We start from the raw sequence: 25,056 nt of genomic DNA, 5'->3' as shown, positions 1-25,056 counted from the left end.
TGTCCGATATTATCGGCCGACCGATATTATCGGCCGATATCGGCAGTAAAATGTGATATCGGAAAATATCGGTATCGGTTTAAAAACAAAAAAAAACAATAACAATATTTGTTATATATATATCCAGTGAAATTATTAGTTACCTGAAATTATTTAGTTTTTTGGACGGGGAAACCCTGCATATATCGGTATCGGTTGATATCGGTATCGGAAATTAAGAGTTGGACAATATCGGAATATCGGTATCGGTAAAAAAGCCAATATCGAGCATCCCTAATATATAGTATTCCTAAAATTGCTGCATTTTGTTAAAAATTGCATTGATCTGACTGTTGGTCTGTGTAGTAGCTAATAAACAAGAGTTTGCTGCTTAAACGTATATGTATAATGTATATTCATTGATTCACTCGTATACCAAAATTCATTTGAATTGCAAAATGTTTGTCAGTTGTCCCTTGTGGGATTAATAACGTATTTTGTATTGCATCGTATCGTAACTGTATGATGCTATCTTCCTACTGATATGTTGCAGATGTACGGATGGCTCCCTCTAGTGGTGGAAGGAGAATCCAAATCCTTCACTTAAAGCACCAGTCATTATTTTCGGACAGCGTCGTTTGCATTTTCAAAACGTTGTATGACCACCGGCTATCAGGACATCTCATTGGCCCTCGTGGTGTCATAATAAAGAAAGATAAAAGAAAGAAAAGTGCAGCAGATTACAAAATAAGGCATAAAAGGACTAAAAGTAGTGACCTAGGAGGCAGGCTCAGGTCTGGTCAAAGGCCAGGGAGAAGAGATGAGTCTTTAGCCGGGACTTGAAGACCTCCAGGGTCTGGGCTGACCTGATGTGGAGGGGGAGGCTATTCCACAGTTTAGGGGCGGCTATGGAAAAGGCTCTGTCCCCTCTGGGTTTGAGCCTAGACCTGGGTGCATGTGTTACGTGTTTAGTGTACGGCCCATGGGGATATTAACGTGTGTTGTCGGGCCTTACTAATAAATTTGATTTGATTTGATTTATGTGTGTGACCTGTACGCGTGTGAAGCAGGGCTGAAGAAATAAAACAGCAAGCGTCAACCCACCCTGGTTAGATGCAGCTTGAATATTAGACTTGATGTCAGTGATGTGTTTATGTTAATAATCCACATAAACCGTCATCTAAGAGGAATTCAGCTGGGATCTCATAATTCCCAGCGTGTGACAGTGACGGTGATAGAATGACCAAGTCTGTGGTGGACTGTCCGTGTTGACCGAGTCGCAGCAGAAGTGACCCATTTTATATAACGAGCATGACAGCCGTCCAGCTCAGAACCTGAGCTCTGTCACGTCCACAGAACAGGTGCTTCTCTGGGCCAGGCCGCCTGTGTGTGTGTGTGTGTGTGTGTGTGTGTGTGTGTGTGTGTGTGTGTGTGTGTGTGTGTGTGTGTGTGTGTGTGTGTGTGTGTGTGTGTGTGTGTGTGTGTGTGTGTGTGTGTGTGTGTGTGTGTGTGTGTGTGTGTGTGTGTGTGTGTGTGTGTGTGTGTGTGTGTGTGTGTGTGTGTGTGTGTGTGTGTGTGTGTGTGTGTGTGTGTGTGTGTGGGCATGTGTGTGTGTGGGTGTGTGTGGGGAGCGAGGGGCCTGGGTGGCTGCGAGGGGGAAACCGATGCTGACCAGAGAGGACAGGGAGAGACAGAAATGACAGAGAGAGACAGAGAGGACATAGAGAGACAGAGAGGACAGAGAGAGACAGAGAGGACAGGGAGAGACAGAGAGGACAGAGAGAGACAGAGAGGACAGGGAGAGACAGAGAGGACAGGGAGAGACAGAAATGACAGAGAGAGACAGGGAGAGACAGAGAGAGACAGGGAGAGACAGAGAGGACAGGGAGAGACAGAGAGAGACAGAGAGGACAGAGAGGACAGAGAGAGACAGAGAGGACAGGGAGAGACATAGAGGACAGGGAGAGACAGAGGACAGGGAGAGACAGAGAGAGACAGAGGACAGGGAGAGACAGAAAGAGAAAGAGAGAGACAGAAATGACAGAGAGAGACAGAGAGGACAGAGAGGACAGAGAGAGACAGAGAGGACAGAGATGACAGAGAGGACAGAGAGAGACAGAGAGAGACAGAGAGGAAAGGGAGAGACAGAGAGGACAGATAGGACAGAGAGAGACAGAGAGGACAGGAAGAGACAGAGAGAGACAGAGAGAGACAGAGAGGACAGGAAGAGACAGAGCGGACAGAGAGAGACAGGGAGAGGCAGAAAGAGACAGAGAGGAAAGGGAGAGACAGAGAGGACAGGGAGAGACAGAGAGACAGGGAGAAACAGATAGAGACAGAGAGGACAGGGAGAGACAGAAATGACAGGGAGAGACAGAGAGGACAGACAGAGACAGAGAGGACAGAGAGAGACAGAGAGGACAGGGAGAGACAGAGAGAGACAGAGAGGACAGGGAGAGACAGAGAGGACAGGGAGAGACAGAGAGGACAGGGAGAGACAGAGAGGACAGAGAGAGACAGAGAGGACAGGGAGAGACAGAGAGGACAGAGACAGACAGAGAGGACAGGGAGAGACAGAGAGGACAGGGAGAGACAGAGAGGACAGAGAGAGACAGAGAGGACAGGGAGAGACAGAGAGAGACAGGGAGAGACAGAGAGGACAGGGAGAGACAGAGAGGACAGGGAGAGACAGAGAGAGGCAGTGAGAGACAGAGAGAGACAGAGAGGACAGAGAGAGACAGAGAGGACAGGGAGAGACAGAGAGAGGCAGTGAGAGACAGAGAGGACAGGGAGAGACAGAGAGGACAGAGAGAGACAGAGAGGACAGGGAGAGACAGAGAGGACAGGGAGAGACAGAGAGGACAGGGAGGACATGGAGAGACAGAGAGGACAGGGAGGACATGGAGAGACAGAGAGGACAGGGAGAGACAGAGAGAGACAGAGAGAGACAGAGAGAGACAGGGAGAGACAGAGAGGACAGGGAGAGACAGAGATGATATGGAGAGACAGAGAGGACATGGAGAGACAGAGAGGACAGGGAGAGACAGAGAGGATATGGAGAGACAGATAGGACAGGGAGAGACAGGGAGAGACAGAGAGGACAGGGAGAGACATAGAGGACAGGGAAAGATAGAGAGGACAGGGAGAGACAGAGAGAGATAGAGAGAGACAGAGATGACAGGGAGAGACAGAGAGGACAGAGAGGACAGGGAGAGACAGAGAGGACAGGGACAGGCAACACTGGCTACTATCTATGTGTCTGTCTGTCTGTTAATCAGTTTTTTTGTCTATCTATCTATCTATCTATCTATCTATCTATCTATCTATCTATCTATCTATCTATCTATCTATCTATCTATCTATCTATCTATCTATCTATCTATCTATCTATCTATCTATCTATCTATCTATCTATCTATCTATCTATCTATCTATCTATCTATCTATCTATCTATCTATCTATCTATCTATCTATCTATCTATCTATCTATCTATCTATCTATCTATCTATCTATCTATCTATCTATCTATCTATCTATCTATCTATCTATCTATCTATCTATCTATCTATCTATCTATCTATCTATCTATCTATCTATCTATCTATCTATCTATCTATCTATCTATCTATCTATCTATCTATCTATCTATCTATCTATCTATCAATCTATCTAGTTTCTTTCGACCTAGAATGTGTTCTTCCTTGTCTCTTTAGTGTAGCTAAATGTACTTGAATCTGATTACCGTAAGCCCATCTCTTCAGTCTTTCTTTCTTTCTTTCTTTCTTTCTTTCTTTCTTTCTTTCTTTCTTTCTTTCTTTCTTTCTTTCTTTCTTTCTTTCTTTCTTTCTTTCTTTCTTTCTTTCTTTCTTTCTTTCTTTCTTTCTTTCTTTCTTTCTTTCTTTCTTTCTGTTTTTCTTTCTTTCTTTCTTTCTTTCTTTCTTTCTTTCTCAGTCGCCACACATTCTCTTGATGTCTGTCTCTGTCTCTCTCTCTCTCTCTCTCTGTCTCTCTCTGTGTTCACCAGATAGTGTGTCAGCTGCCATTGTTCTACTGTGTGTATGTGTGTGCATGTGTTTGTGTGTTGAGGGTTCATCCAGTCAAATATCAGCTTTATTGTTGTACTGTGTGTATGTGTGTGTGTGTGTGTGTGTGTGTGTGTGTGTGTGTGTGTGTGTGTGTGTGTGTGTGTGTGTATGTATGTATGTATGCAGGGCCGCCTGGGAGAAATGCGAGGCCCTGTGCGAGATTTAACGCAAGCCCCCCCCCCCCACCAAAAGGTTACATTTTTTTTTCTTTTTTTTTTTTTTTCATACAGTCAACATATTCTTAAATAATAGCGCTGCCCGAGGCGGGGCATGATACAGTCAACATATAGCAAAAGAGAGAGCGAGAGAGAGCTCCCGTTCTACAGTCAATATACAGTGTACAGAGAGAGAGAGAGAGAGAGAGAGACACATTGGAAAGAAATTGAAATGCTATTTGGCCCTAAACAGAGAGTACACAGTGGCAGAATACCTGAGCACTGTGACTGAAGATCCTTGACTATACAGACTCAGCGAGCACAGCCTAGCCATCGAGAAAGGCCGCCATAGGCAGACTGTGTGTGTTAGAAAGAGAGAGAGAGAGAGAGAGAGAGAGAGCATGTGTGTTAGAGAGAGAGCATGTATGAGAGAGAGAGAGAGAGAGAGCATGTGTGTGTGTTAGAGAGAGAGAGAGCATGTATGAGAAATCCAAAAGGACAAAGATCAACACTTACATCCAAAGAGAAGAGGGTCTATACCAGAGAAACCAAAGCAGCAAGGAGCCAATGGCCGACATCAGCTAAATAGGCTAGCCAGGTACTGTGACACCAGGCCACACACAGCTTTGGCCAACGGCCCAACGCTACCCAAGCTACACAAACGACCAAGACATTCACACACAGCACATGTCGTATCTCCAAATGTTGTGAAGTAGCATATGTTTTGCCTGGAAAAAAACATCGTTATTAACAAAACATTCGGGAGGGGAAGGAAGGAAGAGTGGGGTAATGTCATGACATTTTCATTAATCTTACCTGCACCAAGGAACGCAGGGCGAAAGGCCGCAACACAGGTCTCCACGTTGACGAAAGGCCTCTCGCTGTCGGGACAAAAATAAGCTGCTGCCAGAGCCTTGTCATGGTGCAGGCCCGACTACATCTTCTGTCAAAGATGATGTCGTAGTCAGAGTGCCAGAACCCCCTTTTATTCTCACGGCTAATGTCAATGGTCGTAGCACAAGCTAACAGCTAACTCAAGGCTAACTGATAGCATCAAACGAACGTTCCCAGCCGAGCGCAGCCGGCAGTTAACGTCGAAGCTAAACAGCTAACTGGCTAACAGTTAGCTCAACCAGGCTATCGCTAACCATTAGCTAACGCAGAAGCAAGCTATGTGGCTACATACAGCCAGGTGCTGACACCAGGCACACACCGTTAGCTACTAGTAGTACTACAATAGCTAGTCGGCCAGTTTAGCTCCAGAGAGTGAGAGAGAGAGAGAGAGAGAGAGAGCGATGTCCACGGCGGGAATAGAATAGAGTTAATAGAATAGGTTAAAAACTCACCAAACGTCCAAGAGGATGGAGACAACCGCGTGGAGTTGACGAAGTTCATCTGCCAAATGACCATCCTCTTCATCTTGGCTGCAGGTTAGCTAATGCTAGATAGCCTTTAGCTAATCTAGCTACTAGCCGACATCATCATGGGCCATGGCTATATCCCGACTGCATCATGACAAGGCTCCGGCCATTTGTCCCGCCTTTCGTCAACGTTCCTTGGTGACTGACCGACTGATAATGACCGACCTTGGCTGGCATAACTAAGCATAATAGTCAAAAGCTGCACGCGCGAAATATTCAAACGCAGCTGACTCTTCTTCTTCTTCTTCGTTTAAGTTTCCGGCGGCGTACTATGATGTAAGTAACCACTCCCTTCGTTGAAACCAATAGTATGTCTGCTGCAGAGCACCAGAGCTCCAATAGTGACCCAGGTGCAGACCCAGGAACAAGTCAGACACATTCTACAAACGTGTCTAATGTGAAATATATAAGCATATAAGCAAAACTAGATTTTAGGTATGTGATGAAAAAGGGCCTCGCGGGAAGGGGGGCCTCAAAAAAAAAAAAAAAAAAATATATATATATTTTTTTTATTTTTTATTTTGCGAGGCCCCCCTTCCCGCGAGGCCCTGTGCGACCGCACTGCTCGCACACCCCCTGAGGCGGCCCTGTATGTATGTATGTATGTGTGTGTGTGCGTGTGTGTGTGTGTGTGTGTGTGTGTGTGTGTGTGTGTATGTGTGTGTATGTATGTGTGTGTGTGTGTATGTATGTATGTATGTATGTATGTATGTATGTATGTATGTATGTATGTATGTATGTATGTATGTATGTATGTATGTATGTATGTATGTATGTATGTATGTATGTATGTATGTATGTGTGTGTGTGTGTGTGTGTGTGTGTGTGTGTGTGTGTGTGTGTGTGTGTGTGTGTATGTATGTATGTATGTATGTATGTATGTATGTATGTATGTATGTATGTATGTATGTATGTATGTATGTATGTATGTATGTATGTATGTATGTATGTATGTATGTATGTATGTATGTATGTATGTATGTATGTATGTATGTATGTATGTGAGTTGCACTTCCTCACCAAATGTGAAAAATATAAAGATATTAGAGAAACGCATTTTAAAAAATTTGAACTAATAACAAAAGGTTTTCTTGCACTACCAGATACAGGAAAACGACCAGTCCTACTAGGGGAGGACTCAACAAGCTGTGAGCTAGCAGCAGCCTATGTTGCTGCCTGCCACAAACTGAGGGACAGTGAGTGACAGTCACCTGACATGTTTATGCCGTAATATTTTATGTTCTATTTTATGATGAAAATGTTTGTATATACTATGACATTAATATGTGTTTTGTAATCCATGCTTATGTTATCAACCATTTGCTTTGGCAACATGTACAAGCTGCGTCATGCCAATAAAGCCACTTTCACTTGAATTGAATTGAGAGAGAGAGAGAGAGAGAGAGAGAGAGAGAGAGAGAGAGAGAGAGAGAGAGAGAGAGAGAGAGAGAGAGAGAGAGAGAGAGAGAGAGAGAGAGAGAGAGAGAAAGAGACACACATTGATCCAGGATCCTGCTGATCTGAGTTCACCTGATGCTCTTGTCTTCTTTCGTTCTTTATCAAAACAAAGATTAAACTGAAATGATATTTCTGCATATCCCTTCTAGTTCCACACACACACACGCACGCACGCACGCACGCACGCACGCACGCACGCACGCACGCACGCACGCACGCACGCACGCACACACACACACACACACACACACACACACCCACACACACACACACATTTTCTTCTCTTCAGAGGTCAGAACAGCACCTTGATCAATTTTGGGATTTGAGCCCTTTGGCAGAGATGGAGGTGGTGTACCAGCCACCCCCCAGTTACTACTGTAGCACCCTCCCCCCCCCCCCCTCTCCTCTTCTTCTATTCTCCTCTTCCTCTCCTCTTCTTCTATTCTCCTCTTCCTCTCATCTTCCTCTTCCTCTCCTCTCCTCCACCTCCTCCTCTACTTCTTCCATTCTTCCATTTTATCAGTCTCTCTAATTCCTTCATGTCAGTGCATTGCTTTAATCCTGACTCCTGTTTTTCATGCTACTCTCTAATATAGTATAATAGGTTCTTCTCTGCTGGTGTGATCGTATAATAGGTTCTTCTCTCTTGGTGTGATCGTATAATAGGTTCTTCTCTCTTGGTGTGATCGTATAATAGGTTCTTCTCTCGTGGTGTGATCGTATAATATGTTCTTCTCTCTTGGTGTGTACCAGTATTCCATCCCCCACACATTGCAATTGTAATCATTGGCCACCCTTGTGAAAAAGTGTAATGGTAGTTTGATGATATGTTTAGTTTTACTATGGTACTGCCATTATATAAATAACATAGCATGGTACCGGCCATTGTATAAATAACTTTCCATGCTACTGCCATTGTATGAATAACTTACCATGATACTGCTGTGCTAAAAGTCATGCATCGGCCATGGTACCAATTTTGCAAACCATGATACTGATGGCATTTTATTGGAAATATCATGATACCTTTTTTCAAAATACCATGATGACCTTTTCATCAGGACAGGTACAAAATGCATTTGCCAAAGGCTTCTATACTGTGGAAATAGGAGCCCTCTGCTCAGTGGGACTACGCCTCTTGATATCAGATATGTACAGTGGCATCTGTACATTTTTTTATAACTGCCCTCAAAACCCATTTCTAACAGAAAGCCTTCCTATGGGGCTACTGTATGTTCAAATCTTTTAAAAGCATTCCCCCTGTTTACTTACTATCCATTCATGAAGTACCTGGACACTTGCACCACTTTCTGACATAATAATAATACCCCACATATTAACTGGCAAATAAAAGGAAGCAAGACTGCGCTGATAAAAGTCTAAATATGTATGGGATGAGGGCCTATAGAGGCGTTGCCAGACATTAGCTCTCTTTATCAGCTTTGTCACCTGACGCCTGAGACTCTTTGTCAGACTGAATGCATTAAGAGGCTATCTGAGGCCGCCCGGGCGCCTTGTGACACAAAACAAGTGCTTCTGCTTTATTCTCTACCTGCAAGCCCTTAGGGAAAACGGAGTGAGGTAATGCTACTCCATTTACTAGTAACAAAGGTACACACACACACAAATGCACAGGCACAGGCACAAATGCATGTACACACTTGTACATAACACACACACAAGCAAAGAGAGAGAGAGAGAGGATCGTAAACTCGTATTGTTTGATGGGTAAATGGGGCAGCTCACCTAACCCTATGCCTGCCAACTTCCTTTTTTAAAGACAAGCTCTGCTCATTGAGTCTGCGACCAGCATCGATCCTACCTCCTCCTTTCCTCTCCAGCCGCGACTTGCCTTCTTCCTAAATACCTATTATTAAAGTATCAAAGGATTACTTCTGAAAGATTATGACTCAAGTGGTATTTATTAAGCACTTTCTATTTTCACTGAAGGATATATGGAAGCCTTCCCACTATCAGCTGCCGTTTCTACCTTTTGACACGACAATAGATAAACAGTCATGTTAAAGGTCCCGTGTCTTATAATTATAAATGGCCTTTTCCAGTGTTTAGCATTGTTTTATAGCAATGGGGGTTTGTATCAATGGGTCTGTTTCTCTATTCCTCACACACGCATTTACACACACACAACCTCGACCGGCGCGCGGGGCTGGTATGGGTCTTCTCCCTGGGAGCACTCTAGCATATCACTGTCAAAATATCTTTGACTCCCACGCGCACGCCCATATTCCGATCCGTGTAATAATTCATTATTCATTATTCATTATTCAATATTAATTTCGCCCGCGGGGGGGCATAATCCCACAGGACAATGCATTGGTAACTTGTTTCAAATGACAATATATACCCCTATATATTGTCATTTGAAACAAGTTACCAATGCATTGTCCCGTGGGATAATGCCCCCCCCCCCTGTGGCGAAATTAATTAGTATCCCCCTCAATCTTTCTATCTCTCTCTCTGTCTGCCAGTCGCAGACTGTGGTTGAAATCTTGAAGTCAAAATGTTTTGCTTTTGAGTACTTGATAAAAAATATAAAACAATGCATTTTTAAAAACTTTACAGATGTGTTCCATAGACGCACAGGAATTGTGTAAAGTTGCCCAAATAGTGAAAGGAATAGCAATGCATGTCCCCTTTAAATAAACGGTTGAACCCTGTCCAGATTTGTACCCAGGCTCTGTTTTCTTTTCATGAGGGTGAAGTCAAAACTCGTCCTAACTAATTATTGCAAGAAGCATTGTGTTTTCTGAGGATCCACCCGAGAGAGTCTCGGCCGGTGGGTGAAAACATAAGCTGCTGCTGAAACACAGGATATATACAATGACCCGTTTCTCTCCGCAACCCTCCAGCTGGAGCAAGAGAAAGGGGTAATTTTATACTGTAGCAGCAGCAGCGGCTGTTTTCACCCCACAGGCCTTACTGGATATTACCTAGTCATTATCACCATCATTACTGGATATTGATATGATATGATGATATGATACATTTATTTATAATGCGCCCCTCAACCAACAGTTGCATCGGTCCAGGGCGCAGGCCGGGAAAAAAGATAAACAGAAAGACAGGAACAATACGAAAACAGAAAAAAATACATGCAGGTCAACCAAGCAGATAGAGAACGGACGGACATAATACACCAGTCATACTACAATACAAAACTAGCTCAGGGATTTTTTTTATGGCGAAAAGGTGCGTTTTGAGCATGGCCTTAAAAGTCCGTAGAGTACTTGCAGATTTAAAGTTTAGTGGGAGCTTGTTCCAGAGTTCCGGCTCTGCGACTGTGAATGCCCGGTTTCCCTTCGTCACCAGTCTTGTGTGGGGGATTTTAAGGCAGATTTGACTGTTTGATCTGAGGGATCTGGAGCTGGCTGATTGGACCAGGAGTTCCTTTATGTAGGCTGGGGGCGAGACCGTTTATGGCTTTGTATGTGAACATGAGGATCTTGAAATTAATTTGTTGTTTTACCGGGAGCCAGTGTAGGGATGCAAGGACTGGGGAGATGTGGTCCCTCATCTTGGTGCCCGTCACAAGCCAAAAAGGACCCCCAGGTTTTTGACCTGGGGTTTTATCAGGGTGGACAGAGTGCCCATGTTGTTGGTGATCTGGGTGACAGAGATGGATGTGCCGAACAGGATTATTTCAGTTTTGCTCTCATTTATGTATTTATGTAATGTATTTCATGTATATAATGTATATTATTTATTTAATGTATGTGCACACTAGTACGGTTGAGGAGCCTAGGAAAACAAGAATCTCACGTTTTTGGGAATGTATATACATTCTAAAAAGCTGTGACAATAAACCTATCTATCTATCTATCTATCTTAACTGCATGACGTTTTGTGACATCCATTTTTGATATTTCCCAGACAGTCTTTTAGTCGGGTTAAGCGAGTGGGGTCATCTGTGATGATGAGTGGTAGGTAGATCTGTGTATCATCGGCATAGCAATGGAACGAGATTATGCTTCAGCCTGTATCTTTACAGTCACTGCCAAATCAAAGATTGTTGAATGATTGTGCACATTGTATTGTGTGTGATGACTGAATAAAAAGACTACTACTACTACTACTACTACTACTACTACTACTACTACTACTAATATCTCCTTTGGCTGGGGAGGGGGGTGGGGGTGCACGTGCTTGTGATGTGACAGCTTGTGTTATGCCCCTCTCTGCAATCACGCTCTGCAGAAAGAATTTACTGTGGCATGAAACGTATGCAAAGAAAGGCTTTGGGTTTTGGGAGAGGTCATCTGGTCAAACATACCTCTCAAGAATACCGACGTCGAGACGAGGTTATAAGACGCCGCTCTAGACTAGGCATAAAAAACAGCACGTGGACATACCACAGACGGTGGGGCTACGCTGAGAATAAAGTCATGTTTATAGACAGGAATTATTTTGCAATTTCCTTCCAATAAAAAATGTCAAGGAAACATACAGCATATCCTAAAACTGTCTGAACAGGATGCCAGGGACAGAAGAAGTGGGTCTGAGTAGGGTACTATAAGGTCATGTCCGTTACTATACCATACATTATTTCATCTATATATCTCTTTTATTCTCTGCTCCTTTTGTATTTCAAAGACACACATAGTCCCAGGTGATTATACGATGACATGCTGTATCGACGAAAACAAACGTCATTCACGAGAAACACAGCGTGGCTGAAATAACGCGGACCGTGCGTTCCAGGCCGTCTGACTCGCCCTGGTCTGACTAATCTCACAGGCCCTGGATACGTATTGAGTTAAGCCATGTTGATTATATGATAGACCTATCTGCATGCCAAACGAGTCAGACTGGAATGCAACCAAGGCTTCAGAGAGTTGTTGTCTGTCCATCTCTGGTAGGATGGGTAAAAATTCAGCTGTAAGATTCATTATCTATTATCTCCGCCAGGCGGGGTGCCTGGGGAGACATTATGTGTCTGGTCGTGTGTGTGTGTGTGTCTGTGTATCTATCTGTGTCTGTGTATATATCTGTGTGTGTGTGTGTGTGTATCTATCTGTGTGTGTGTGTGCGTGTGCGTGTGTGTGTGTGTGTGTGTGTGTGTGTGTGTGTGTGTGTGTGTGTGTGTGTGTCTATGTCTATTCACAGCTAATCTCGCAAACTACAGGGCCGATTTGGATGTAACAGCAGGCCCAGGACCTCAATCCTGGAATATTTTTCTAATCGGATAACAAGAAGTATTTTATAAATGTTTGAATTTCTGATTGAATTTCCATCATTTTGTCCATTAAAATATTATATACACTAGTGTTACAATCAAGCATAACTGACTTGCCCTAAGGCCTAAGAAGCAGTCACAGGAAAATATGGCTCGTTTTCCTGGGAGGCCTTGATTGCAAAATGGTGGACAACAGGAAGGCGGACACGTTTTACCAAAAATAACAATATTGGAGCCTCCATGGTTCAGGATATAACAAAGTACATGGACAAAAATATAACAAAGAGCAAGGATGGTCAAAGATGAGAGCACTTCTGGTGAGACTCTGGGAAGCGACAACTGCAGACTGCACTCTGTTTAGTAGGGTGTGTGGAGCCTCATCACCACACCTGTGACCAATTACCTAAAAATCAGCCATGTTAACTACAACAGAAAGAAAACAGTGTGTAGATCACACCTCACCCATTAGTGACAACACACTTAAACCACAATGTGAATATACACCACAGACAGTAAGTATTCCCTCCACCATGTAAAAGTACACATAACACTAAGTTACACCTTTTGAATTCCAGAAGGCGATATTGCACAACTCTCTGTATAGCCTACTGGTGTGAGTTGCCATTGCATTGTGTGGTCTGTTGCACGTTCCTATACTAGGCCACCATTATCATCTTATCAACCAGGAAATGCTCGTGTGAAACCTAGTATAAATGTGATCTACAGTATGTGCGAAAACTATTATTTATTCAGCAATTCACCGTTTGAACGCAAGAGGGCGATACTACACAGGTTCGCTGGTAATCAGCTCTCTGGCAGCTGTTTACAACATGCCATAGTGAACCTATAGTCATTGATATACGACACAAACACACTGACCGCTTTCCAATGATATATATTAGCATTAGCATGCTAACGCTAACAAACACACAGACAAACACATTGACCGCTCTCCAATTATAGATATTAGCATTAGCATGCTAACGCTAGACAGTAAGAGCAATTCTGCTCGTGCCTCTTCATCTGTCACTCACTTCCGGTTTACGCATTAGCATTAGCCTTAGCATGCTAACGCTATCAAATACACTGACCGCTCTCCAATTATAACGCTATATGGTGCATTTTACATTTAGTCATTTAGCAACACTTTTATCCAAAGCAACTTACAAGTTCTGTACGACAGGTCAGCAGGAAGGGTACAACTCTTTCAGCTGAGTAACAATGTTCAAAAACTTAAGTGCTGCAGTGTTGAGTGCATAGTAGTAGAGACATGTTATAGTATATTAGGAAAAGTGCATCATAGTAGTAGAGGACAGTAAGAAGGTTTGTTTTATTTTTTATTTTTTACAAAAAAAATGTAAACATTCAGATATTGATTGAAGAAGTGTGTCTTTAGTCGATGGTGAAAGATTGGTCGGGTTTTGGTTGTGGTGGGAAGTTTGTTCCACCATTGTGGAGCAAGGACAGAGAATAGGCGGCTTCTCTTTGATGACCCTCCCGGAGCTCGGATAGGAGGGGGTCTGAGGCGGCCAGAAGATGTAGAGCGGAGGGGTCGTGAGGGTGTGTAGTTGGAGACCATTGACGGTAAGAACATTTACTCCCCGCTCTCCCTTGTGCTTGGAACCTGAGTGCCACCTAGTGGCTAAGACTACAGGGTCAGGGTTTTTCTAAATAAAATAACATCTGTCACTTCCTGTTTCATGTGGGGAGATCTGCTTTCATTGGTCTATGCTGCTGCCTGGTGGAGATGTGCGCTCCACTGAGCGCACCTTTCTAGTTTGCAATGTAGCTGATACTGCATACAGCTACTACAATGAAATATTCCCGCTTTGCTATTTGAACAAGATTCTTCCCAAGTGACCGATTGGATAGGACGGTGCATATTCAACTTGTAGAGGATCCATGTACAAGTTCAACAGGCCGATCCAAGTCAGAGCCATCGTCTTTTCTTGATCCTTTGGACAAACTCGACTCATGACTCGAGCACTGATGACTCGGGCTCTTCTTTGGTGACTTGGACTTGGACTTGGCCTCGAACACTGGGGACTCGAGACTCGACTCGGACTCGATGTTTAGTGACTCGACTACAACACTAGCCTGAGGAACACGCAAAAGTGACACCAACCTCACCACCGTCTGCTCCACCCATGACACCTTGGTGTGTGGAGGGAGGGTCTGTGGTTTGAGGTTGGCTGCTAATGAATTGCCTGGCAGTCTTCTTCTTTTCGTGTCCATATACAAAGCTATTCAGCTTATAATAATAATAATAATAATAATAATAATAATAATAATAATAATAATAAAATAATAATAATAATAATAATAATATAATAATACATTTGATTTATAGTGCACTCTACATTTGGAAACCAAATCTCAGAGTGCTACAGAGTAAAAACAGACGTTTAAAAACATAGGTAATTAAAAAACAAGGCATAAAAGCATGAAAAAAAAGGGATAAAACACACAAGGCATGTATAAAAAGGTTAAAACTAAGGGAAGGCTTTTGTGAAGAGGTATGTTTTAAGTCCTCTTTTAAAGGAAGCAGTGGTCTGTGGTGCTCTGAGGTGGTCAGGGAGGGCATTCCATAGGCGAGGTGGACGCTAACGTCCACCCAGTGCTAGGTCCTTTGCTGTGCAGGGTCATGGAAGGAGGTGCTCCAAGGCCTGGGGTTCGGTGCCACAGTCGCATGTGGTTGGAGCCACTAAGACCACCCCATCTGCTTATTAGGGCTTCCCTGGAATGGCCAACACCCAGGCACGTGCACACATAGAGGCCAAGGGGTGCTTGAGCACCTGCCTTTTTGAGCCTCATCAAAAAAGTGCCCTTTTTGATATTTTTTATTTTTTTTTACCGTTACGCATATAGACTGCCCTTCCCACTGAAAAATGTCAGGATAGAATCAAAATATTAGGTAAAGAGAGAGAGATGCCCCATATTCCATTGCAGTTTGCACGGCCTCCTCAGCGTGCCTCTCCGCGGACCTATATATTGTATGCATAGCGTGTGGGTGATGATGATGATGATGATAGAAACCGCTGTGGCGCATACAGTTGAATGCTGGTATTACACTCATTGAGGGACACGAAGAAGTCAAGTCCGATGGGATTTGGGAATCTCAAATACAAATCGGGATTGGAATAAAAAATGCATTTATATTAAACAATACAGAATATACAGCACTTCTTGGGGTCTGTAGGGTAAGTACTTATTCCCTCCCCCCTGAACATTTATGGAGATGTATGGGCCTTTTAAGTCAGTGATAAAAGTGTCTTTCAAGGATAAGTGAGCTCCTGCACTGATTATTATAGTTCAATATTCAATATTTATTCACCTACGAGCGCTCGGTTAATATATACACACAAGTGGAGTGCCCTTTTCAGCCTTTGAGCACCTGCCCCTCTAAAGTCCTGTGCACGTCCCTGCCAACACCTGAGCGGAGTTGGTTCAGGGCGGCGCTTCCATTTTGCCCAGTTGTTATCTCCTGGTGGGAGGGTTTCGGGGCAGGGGGGGGGGGGGGGGGGGGGGGGGGGGGTGAGCCTGCCAGCGGCCTCTGGCCATGAGCACACACTGGCTGGTGTTTCTAAAGAATGCTAACGTCTAGGTCGGAGAAAAAATAGCACACGGTCGCAGAAGAGATAACGCTATGATATTCCATAACATTGTTCAAATGAAATGCCATAGCTCTGTGACCGTGAGCTCTTGAGCGAGACACTTTTAGACCTCAGACCACCGTTATTTAACCTTCAGAAGAAGATTTTACATCCCGAGACTCGTTCAAAAGCATCACGTCACAAATCGAGTCACGTTTGTTTTGTAGAGCCCGCTGTTACGACGTGTCTGAATGGGCTACATCACAAGTCTACATCGCAATGGAACACCTCCTCACAGCTCACACCCTTACTGTATAGGAAACCAGACTTTAGACTGTTGTGGAAACTATATCGCTTCCAGATTGCATGTGTATTTGTCCGTGTGTGTGTGTGTGTGTGTGTGTGTGTTTGTGTGTGTGTGTGTGTGTGTGTGTGTGTGTGTGTATTTGTCCGTGTGTGTGCGTGTGTGTGTGTGTGTTTTTTTTACTGTGACAGCAGAATGACAAGTTTCCATGATAAAATGAGGGAAATGAATCTCAGTTTATTGAATTTGCTGTTGGGTTACTTACTGGTTTATTGCCTTGTCACTGTTACCATTTCACTAGAGGAAAACCCTCTGATGTCAGTCTGGAAGAGACCCCCCCCCCCCCCCCCCCCTCCACCCCGCCCCTCTCTCCCCCCGCCCCAATGTAGGAGATGGAAAGGACAGTGTGTGTGTGTGTGTGTGTGTGTGTGTGTGTGTGTGTGTGTGTGTGTATTTGTGAGAATGTGTGTGTATGTGTGTGTGAAGGGTTTAGCAAAGGCTATGTTCTTAATATCCATTCTGTTCTGTATCTGATCACTAGTTCTAGTCACAGTCCTTGGTTACCATGCCATTGCCAACCACTGACTGCAGAGATCATTATTCATTTGAACCATCTTTAAAACTCACATTTCACCTCAAAAAGCAGTAGATTATCATTTCAGTCGGGCACTTAACCCCTAACCGCTCCTGATGAGCAGGTCGGCACATTAGCATGGTGTGTGAGTGTGTGAGTGGATGGGTAAAATGTGAGGAACAAATTGTAAAGCGCTTTGGATAAAAGCTGCTATATAAAAGCTCTATACAAAAGCTCTATACAAAAGCTCTCTATAAAAGCTCTATATAAATGCTCTATACAAAAGCTCTCTATAAAAGCTCTATATAAAAGCTATATATAAATGCTCTATATAAAATCTCTATATAAAGGCTCTCTATAAAAGCTCTATATAAATGCTCTATATAAAATCTCTATATAAAGGCTCTCTATAAAAGCTCTATATAAATGCTCTATATAAAATCTCTATATAAAGGCTCTCTATAAAAGCTCTATATAAATGCTCTATATAAAATCTCTATATAAAGGCTCTCTATAAAAGCTCTATATAAATGCTCTATATAAAATCTCTATATAAAGGCTCTCTATAAAAGCTCTATATAAATGCTCTATATAAAATCTCTATATAAAGGCTCTCTATAAAAGCTCTATATAGATTATATAAAAATTATCTATATAAAATCTCTATATAAATGCTCTATATAAATGCACCATTTACCATTGATTTCAGTTTCTACTGAAAATGGCACTTGAGACAAAACACACTATATCCTATATAATATTGTATATGAATTCCTCTTGTTTCTTTGTTTACACACATTGTTTACAGCTTGTTATATTGCGTTTTATTTTGTTTTATTTTTTTTGTGGCCTTCTTGGTCTATATAACTTATTGTCAATGTCAAGTATACTATTATATATACTTATTGTTTATGTGTCTTGTAAGCCCATATGGGCTGGGCATATACACCTGTATGTAAGACACGAAAATAAAAAACATCAAATCAAATAAAAAAATCTACTGCTGCACAACAGGTATACTATACTGCAATGTGTACTGTAATGTGTACTATATGTGTGTACTGTAATGTGTACTATATGTATGTAGGCCTACTATGTATGTATGAAATTAAATTTTTTAAATAAACGTAAGTCTTCAGGGGTAGGGCCCGACAAGCCTAGTGCTTCTCCCTAGCCCTTTTCGGACAATTGGACAATGCTGCAATAGCAGCTGGTAAAACGTTGGCGATTTATGGAATGACCGTTGTTATGGCGTCCAAAGCCGAAAAAAAAAAATAACTGAACTGAACTGAACCTAGTGCCCCTCTAGGCACAGTGTGTTTGAGACTTGTTGATGTGTTTGTTTGGTTCAGTTTGTGGTGGTTGTCCTTCCTGTGTGCCACCTGCTCCAGGAACTGGGATAGACCTCACCCACCATTGTCCCTGTCGTCTCCTGGCCTCCTGGGAGAGGCTTTGTCTGCTAATGTACTTCTTACAACCTTACGTGTGTGTGTTTGTGTTTGTGTGAGTGTACACTTGTTCCTGTGTGTATGTGACTGTGTGTGTGTGTGTGAGCGCACACTTGTGCCTGTGTGTGTGTGACTGTGTGTGTGTGTGTGTGAGCGCACACTTGTGCCTGTGTGTGTGTGACTGTGTGTGTGTGTGTGAGCGCACACTTGTGCCTGTGTGTATGTGACTGTGTGTATGTGTGTGTGTGTGTGTGTGTGTGTGTGTGTGTGTGTGTGTGTGTGTGTGTGTGTGTGTGTGTGTGTGTGTGTGTGTGTGTGTGTGTGTGTGTGTATGGGAAGTCAGCCACGTACAGTGCGATCCAGTGCTGGACTGACTACCAACCGTTTTGTGAGAATAGCACCAACCTCAGGCCAAATCCGACAATGCGTTCATACAAAACCCTTCACTTCCTCTTTGCCATCCTCCATTCAGTTGGATCTAGAGGCCATATCAACTAAATCTAAATAATACATTTAAAGACGTTGGTTCCACAGATGCCGTTTTCACGAAAATCAGGTGAGAAAGAGAAAGGAAAAAAAGGAAAACCGAAATCATGGAAAATCCAGTATGGCGGAATTCATACATTGTTACGTGTAGTTTGTTTGTTTGTTTGTTTGTTTGTTTGTTTGTTTATTAACACAGTTAAACAGAAGTAAAAACAATACATAATAAGTTATAACGATTGTGAAGGAGAAGTTAGAAGCCTAGAGGCTTATCAAGAACGTCCCCCGTTTTATAAAATCAAACATACAAAAATACAAAAATATGCATATTATAAAATACCAGAATACATTAAAAGATTAGTGTTAATACAAACATACATACACACAGTACATGCATGGATATACTGTGTACATAATAATATATAACAACCCACCCACCTGCCTATAAACCTACCCACCCACATAACCAAATGCATACCTACATGTATGACCTGTTATCTATCTACTACTTTTGGATGAGAATTTCTTTGTAGTTTGCTTTAAAAATAAGCAGAGATGGAGATTTCCTCAGCATAGGATCAGCTGCATTCCAAAGATTGGACCCTCTATACCTCACTGAGAACTGCCTAAGTGCACCGATGTGAAAATTGTGGCCGATACCGATAACCGATATTAATATTGCTGTTCTGGCCGATACCGATATGTACCGATGTCGATATCTCTGTATAGAAAACACTTTTTTTATGATAATCAAAAAAATAGCTATTTTCCAAAACGCATTTTCTTTTTTACTTTTGTAACTTATTTTCAGAAATTACTGATATTTTGAAACTATTTAAGACCAAAACATGTAAAAATTATTTTATATCGGCCCTATCTTGATATCGGACCGATAGCTACCATATTGGCCGATATTATATCGACGGCCGATATATCGTGCATCACTAGTTACGTGCAAAATGTATGTTGATGAAGAGCTGCCTCTCTGTGTATCTCGGTAGGTAGTATTTCTGTGACTGTATGACTCCAAAGTCCAAAGATATGCTCATTTGAAAAGTGAAGGTTTAGCCTGATGGTGGCGCTAGAAGAAAGCTAACTGGCCATCTGGCCATTATGACAGACAGACAGACAGACGGACAGACAGACGGACAGACGGACAGACAGACAGACGGACAGACGGACGGACGGACGGACGGACGGACGGACGGACGGACGGACGGACGGACAGACGGACAGACGGACAGACGGACAGACGGACATATAGACATATAGACAGACGGACATATAGACAGACGGACATATAGACAGACGGACATATAGACAGACGGACAGACAGACAAACAGACAGAAAAAAGTGTGGACTATTCCTTTAAGCTCTCTCATGTCGGACAAACCAGCCTCTCTTCTCTTCGGACTGAGATCATGAGATGATATGTTGGATGATAGGTTGCACTTCTACACAGTTCATATGTTGTTTCCCGTCTGAAGCCAGGAAGAGAATTGTGCAGAGTTCCTTTCTGCCTGTATTAGACTATGGCGATGTAATCTATATGCATGCTCCTTCCTCCCTGCTTAAAAAGCTTGATTCTGCGTACCATACTGCCATACGTTTTGTAACGGGTGCTGGCTCTCGCAGTGACTCGCACCCACCACTGCACTCTGTATCAGTCCTTAGGATGGTCCTCTCTGTACCAAAGAAGACAATCACACATGTTGATTTTTATCCTTAAGTCATTGCTAGGTAAGCTGCCCTTATATATCTCCAGACTTCTGTCCTTTTATACTTGCTTTTTTAATACCAGACGAGCAGCAAATGGGATGCTTTTAAATGTTCCTTTGATGCAGTCAGAGCTTGGTAAAGCTGCATTCTCCCACTATGCTCCCTTTTTATGGAATACGCTGCAAGTGAAACTTTGTCTAGAGGCACTTCCTACTGTAAATGCTTTTAAAGGTATGCTACGATTAGCCCTTTATGAAACATGTAACTGTTTTACCTGATGCTATTGCTGATCTGATTATGCTCCTTGCCACTGCACAAATGACCTTCTGTATTTATATTTGAATTGTATGTTTTTTGTTTAATGCCCTGTTTTATGTTGAAACTTGTTGTGTGCCGTGTTGGTCAGGACTCCCTGGAAGAAGAGATATTATATCTCAATGGGACATTCCTGGATAAATAAAGGATAAAAAAAAAAAAAAAAAAAGGGCACTAGAGGTCAAACGAGGGCGATATTCAACACCCATCATGCGTATTGTTGTACTGCTTGCACTCTGGAAGTTCACCGCCCTGCTTGTCCCAAGTCAATGATATGCTAAGTCTGTCTTTTCAAACCCCTGATCATGCTTTGATACCGATATGCCCTACTTTGTTTACTTGTTTATTGCACAATGTCGCTCTTGGTTGGATTCTTATTATATATTATTAGTAATTACTATTGTATTATGCACATCGTTGCGGGCAAGACCCCCCACATTTCACTGTATACCTGTATGCCGTGACAAATAAAACTCTTGTATCTTGTATCTTGTATCACAAATGACTCGTGAAGAACAAGGGAAAGCATATCTGAACCGAAAGGCCTTTCCCCTGGTCAATATCACCAACAGGAATACCAGTACCAGTCAGTGTTGTAGTCGAGTCACTAAGTCTCGAGTCCCCATTGTTCAAGTTCGAGTCCAAGTCCGAGTCACCAAAGAAGAGCCCGAGTCGAGTCCCCATTACCCTAGTCCGAGTCCGAGTCCAAGTCATCAAGGTTGAGTCCACTCCACTCTGGCAGTCAAACAGCTGACGTACAAATAAACAAAGGTCTACATTAAACATAAATGACACAGCGGTCACCGTTTCAAAGGGAGTTTATTTACTTTGTGACACAATAGCCAAACAAATGCACTAGCCATCGATATCTTATGCCATATGATTAGGGCCTATTACAAAATGTGTATCAATTAACAAGTCTGAGTCCCCGTCTGCACCTTCCGAGTCCGAATCATCAGCGCTCAAGTCCAAGTCGAGTCACAAGTCGTCAAAATCAGTCCAGGACTCGAGTACTACAACACTGGTACCAATATACCAGGCAGTACCAATACCAGTATGCACGGCACGGCATGGTGAAATCGGTCCCACTCAGAATATGTGACGTGACGTCTCAGGGTCGTGTTAAGCTCTCCTTTGTCTGACTGCCAAGCCTCCTTTCTCATAAGGCTATAGGATCAAAGTCAATCAGCTGGAAAACTAGTTACACTTGTACACCGTTTACAGCCCCCACAGGTCAAATGTACAGTACAACTCTATACTGTAAATTCCAAAAGATGACTCCCATTTGCAAAGTAATACTAGAAGCAGAGAGCAAGACGGAGTCGCTGGCTGCTGTGTTCTCCAGTACTCTGTATGGATGGCATGGTCAGAATGAATGGCAGTTAGTGAGTCAACATAGAAAATCTAATATTGAAGCAGAAAATCTCTAAATCTGTAATGGATACTATTTATATGATCTGATAGTATTCTGTCAATCTTATGGATACCAAATTGTCTGATTTAGATTTGATCAGTTTTCAAAACTCTTGTCCTATTTTCTCTGTTGGAGCCTGATGTGTGAGAAAGAACACCTGTTGAATGTACAAGAAGAAACAAGACAAACCTAGTGAAATCCTGGATACATGACAGCGGGGAATCAGGATATATGATTCATGTAAACATGAATCATGCTTCAGGACAACAGACCTGGGACCTGTTTGGGAGGAGGAGCTAAGGGAGCGCTTCATTACAACAGACCTGGGACCTGTTTGGGAGGAGGAGCTAAGGGAGCGCTTCAGGAACAACAGACCTGGGACCTGTTTGGGAGGAGGAGCTAAGGGAGCGCTTCATTACAACAGACCTGGGACCTGTTTGGGAGGAGGAGCTAAGAGAGTGCTTCAGGAACAACAGACCTGGGACCTGTTTGGGAGGAGGAGCTAAGGGAGCGCTTCATTACAACAGACCTGGGACCTGTTTGGGAGGAGGAGCTAAGGGAGCGCTTCATTACAACAGACCTGGGACCTGTTTGGGAGGAGGAGCTAAGGGAGCGCTTCATTACAACAGACCTGGGACCTGTTTGGGAGGAGGAGCTAAGGGAGCGCTTCATTACAACAGACCTGGGACCTGTTTGGGAGGAGGAGCTAAGGGAGCGCTTCATTACAACAGACCTGGGACCTGTTTGGGAGGAGGAGCTAAGAGAGTGCTTCAGGACAACAGACCTGGGATCCATGGAGAAGACATTGACCAGATTCTGCGAGGAGAGCACCAAAACAGCTGAAACCCGGCCGTTGACTAAAAACACACCTCTTCCAACAATATCTGAAATAATATTTGAAAAAATGTATTAATACAAATAAATAATACTTAAAATTTTACTTTAAATAAATTAAACTTACTTACTGTCTTTTTTCTATTACGGTATGTACCTTAATACTATGCTACTATTCTTATACTACTACCTATCTTGCTTATATGTCTCTTATATTATACTACTATGCACTCAGAGTGTAACACTCAAGCCCGATACTATTTGATGAACGATGCCACTGACCCTTAGCTGCCAGAGACGTGCCCCTCCTGGTGACATGTTGTTCACAACCTGTAAGTCGCTTTGGATAAAAGCGTTCAGCTGGATTTGAAAAATCTATGGAAGAGGAATAAGAGGGCCTTCGTGGCAGGGGACACAGAGTGGGCCAAGGCTGTCCAAGAGGAGCTCAGAGCAGCCAAGGACAGCTATAGAGACAGACTGGAGAAGAGGACAGCTATAGAGACAGACTGGAGGGGAGGACAGCCATAGAGACAGACTGGAGGAGAGGACAGCTATAGAGACAGACTGGATGAGAGGACAGCTATAGAGACAGACTGGAGGAGAGGACAGCTATAGAGACAGACTGGAGGGGAGGACAGCCATAGAGACAGACTGGAGGAGAGGACAGCTATAGAGACAGACTGGAGGAGAGGACAGCCATAGAGACAGACTGGAGGAGAGGACAGCTATAGAGACAGACTGGAGGAGAGGACAGCTATAGAGACAGACTGGAGGGGAGGACAGCTATAGAGACAGACTGGAGGAGAGGACAGCTATAGAGACAGACTGGAGGGGAGGACAGCCATAGAGACAGACTGGAGGAGAGGACAGCTATAGAGACAGACTGGAGGAGAGGACAGCTATAGAGACAGACTGGAGGAGAGGACAGCTATAGAGACAGACTGGAGGAGAGGACAGCTATAGAGACAGACTGGAGGAGAGGACAGCTATAGAGACAGAGGCCCCGTCCACACGAACGCTGGGTTTAATGTAACCGTGATTGTATGTGCGCAGTTGCACTGTTCGGCCACACACAACCGGGGATTTGCTACGCTGCAACCGCGGTCTTTTGAAACCGGTGGCCAGGGTGGAGTTGTGCGGTTTTGCAGTTGCGTGTGGGCATAGCAACCGAGGTTATTCCCAGTGTTTACAGCAGAGCTGTCGCAATTATTCCCCATGTTCACGGCAGACCGCGGGGTAGAGAGATTAGAGCAGAGCCAACAACACCAGTGTTTACAGCAGAGCTGTCCCAAGTAGCGTTATATGAAAATGATTGTAACAAACTTTTGTTCAAAACGTATCGTCTGTGTTGAAGAGTGTTGTGATCGACTGATGTCTGTTGACGCTCAGAGTAAACATGTAGCTGCAGCTAAACTAAACTCATGTGTTGTCAAGTTATTGTTATAACTTATAAGGAACCCAGTCCAGACTGCATCCCCTTAACAATTGTTTGTATTGAGCCGTATTGTATTGTACCCATTCTGCAATCTGTTAAATAACGTTTACATCCATTTCATATCGGTAACGTTACTTCTTCTTCTTCAGTTAATTAATGGCAGATCGCGACCCAACAGGAAGTTTAGTGAGCGTTCAGTCTTTTCTGATTGGTTGAAATGGCCTTCATGTCTGAACAACATCGCCGCCTACTGCTTTGGCATTGTATTACATTGTACTAAATGTATCGGTTGCTGGGTTCCAGCTCTGCCCGTGAGTACGCAGTTATACACGGTTGTCCACCTGTGTTCACCGTGTGGACGGAGTTTTATTTTTTCAAACTTCGGTCATATTAAATCCAAACTCTCGTGTGGACAGGGCCAGACTGGAGGAGAGGACAGCTATAGAGACAGACTGGAGGAGAGGACAGCTATAGAGACAGACTGGAGGGGAGGACAGCTATAGAGACAGACTGGAGGGGAGGACAGCTATAGAGACAGACTGGAGGAGAGGACAGCTATAGAGACAGACTGGAGGAGAGGACAGCTATAGAGACAGACTGGAGGGGAGGACAGCTATAGAGACAGACTGGAGGAGAGGACAG

The 25,056-nt window shown here is 43.4% G+C and overlaps 1 protein-coding gene across 1 annotated transcript in view; it reads right to left on the bottom strand.

Annotated features, from left to right (window-relative positions):
* Positions 1-769: 769 nt before the first annotated feature.
* The window catches only part of LOC311223420 (A disintegrin and metalloproteinase with thrombospondin motifs 18-like), a gene marked incomplete at both ends in the record, with an annotated part of 65,218 nt that continues 40,931 nt past the window's right edge, over positions 770-25,056 (bottom strand). The window contains one exon of the mRNA XM_084308208.1: positions 770-845. Coding sequence (XP_084164334.1) covers positions 770-845 — 76 coding nt within the window. The remainder of the gene's footprint in view (positions 846-25,056) is intronic.

Source organism: Notolepis coatsorum, assembly GCF_963971535.1.
Source record: "Notolepis coatsorum genome assembly, chromosome: 2".
Classification (NCBI taxonomy): domain Eukaryota; kingdom Metazoa; phylum Chordata; class Actinopteri; order Aulopiformes; family Paralepididae; genus Notolepis; species Notolepis coatsorum.
The sequence above is the reverse complement of the archived record's forward strand: the minus strand, read 5'-3'. Positions and strand labels throughout refer to the sequence as shown.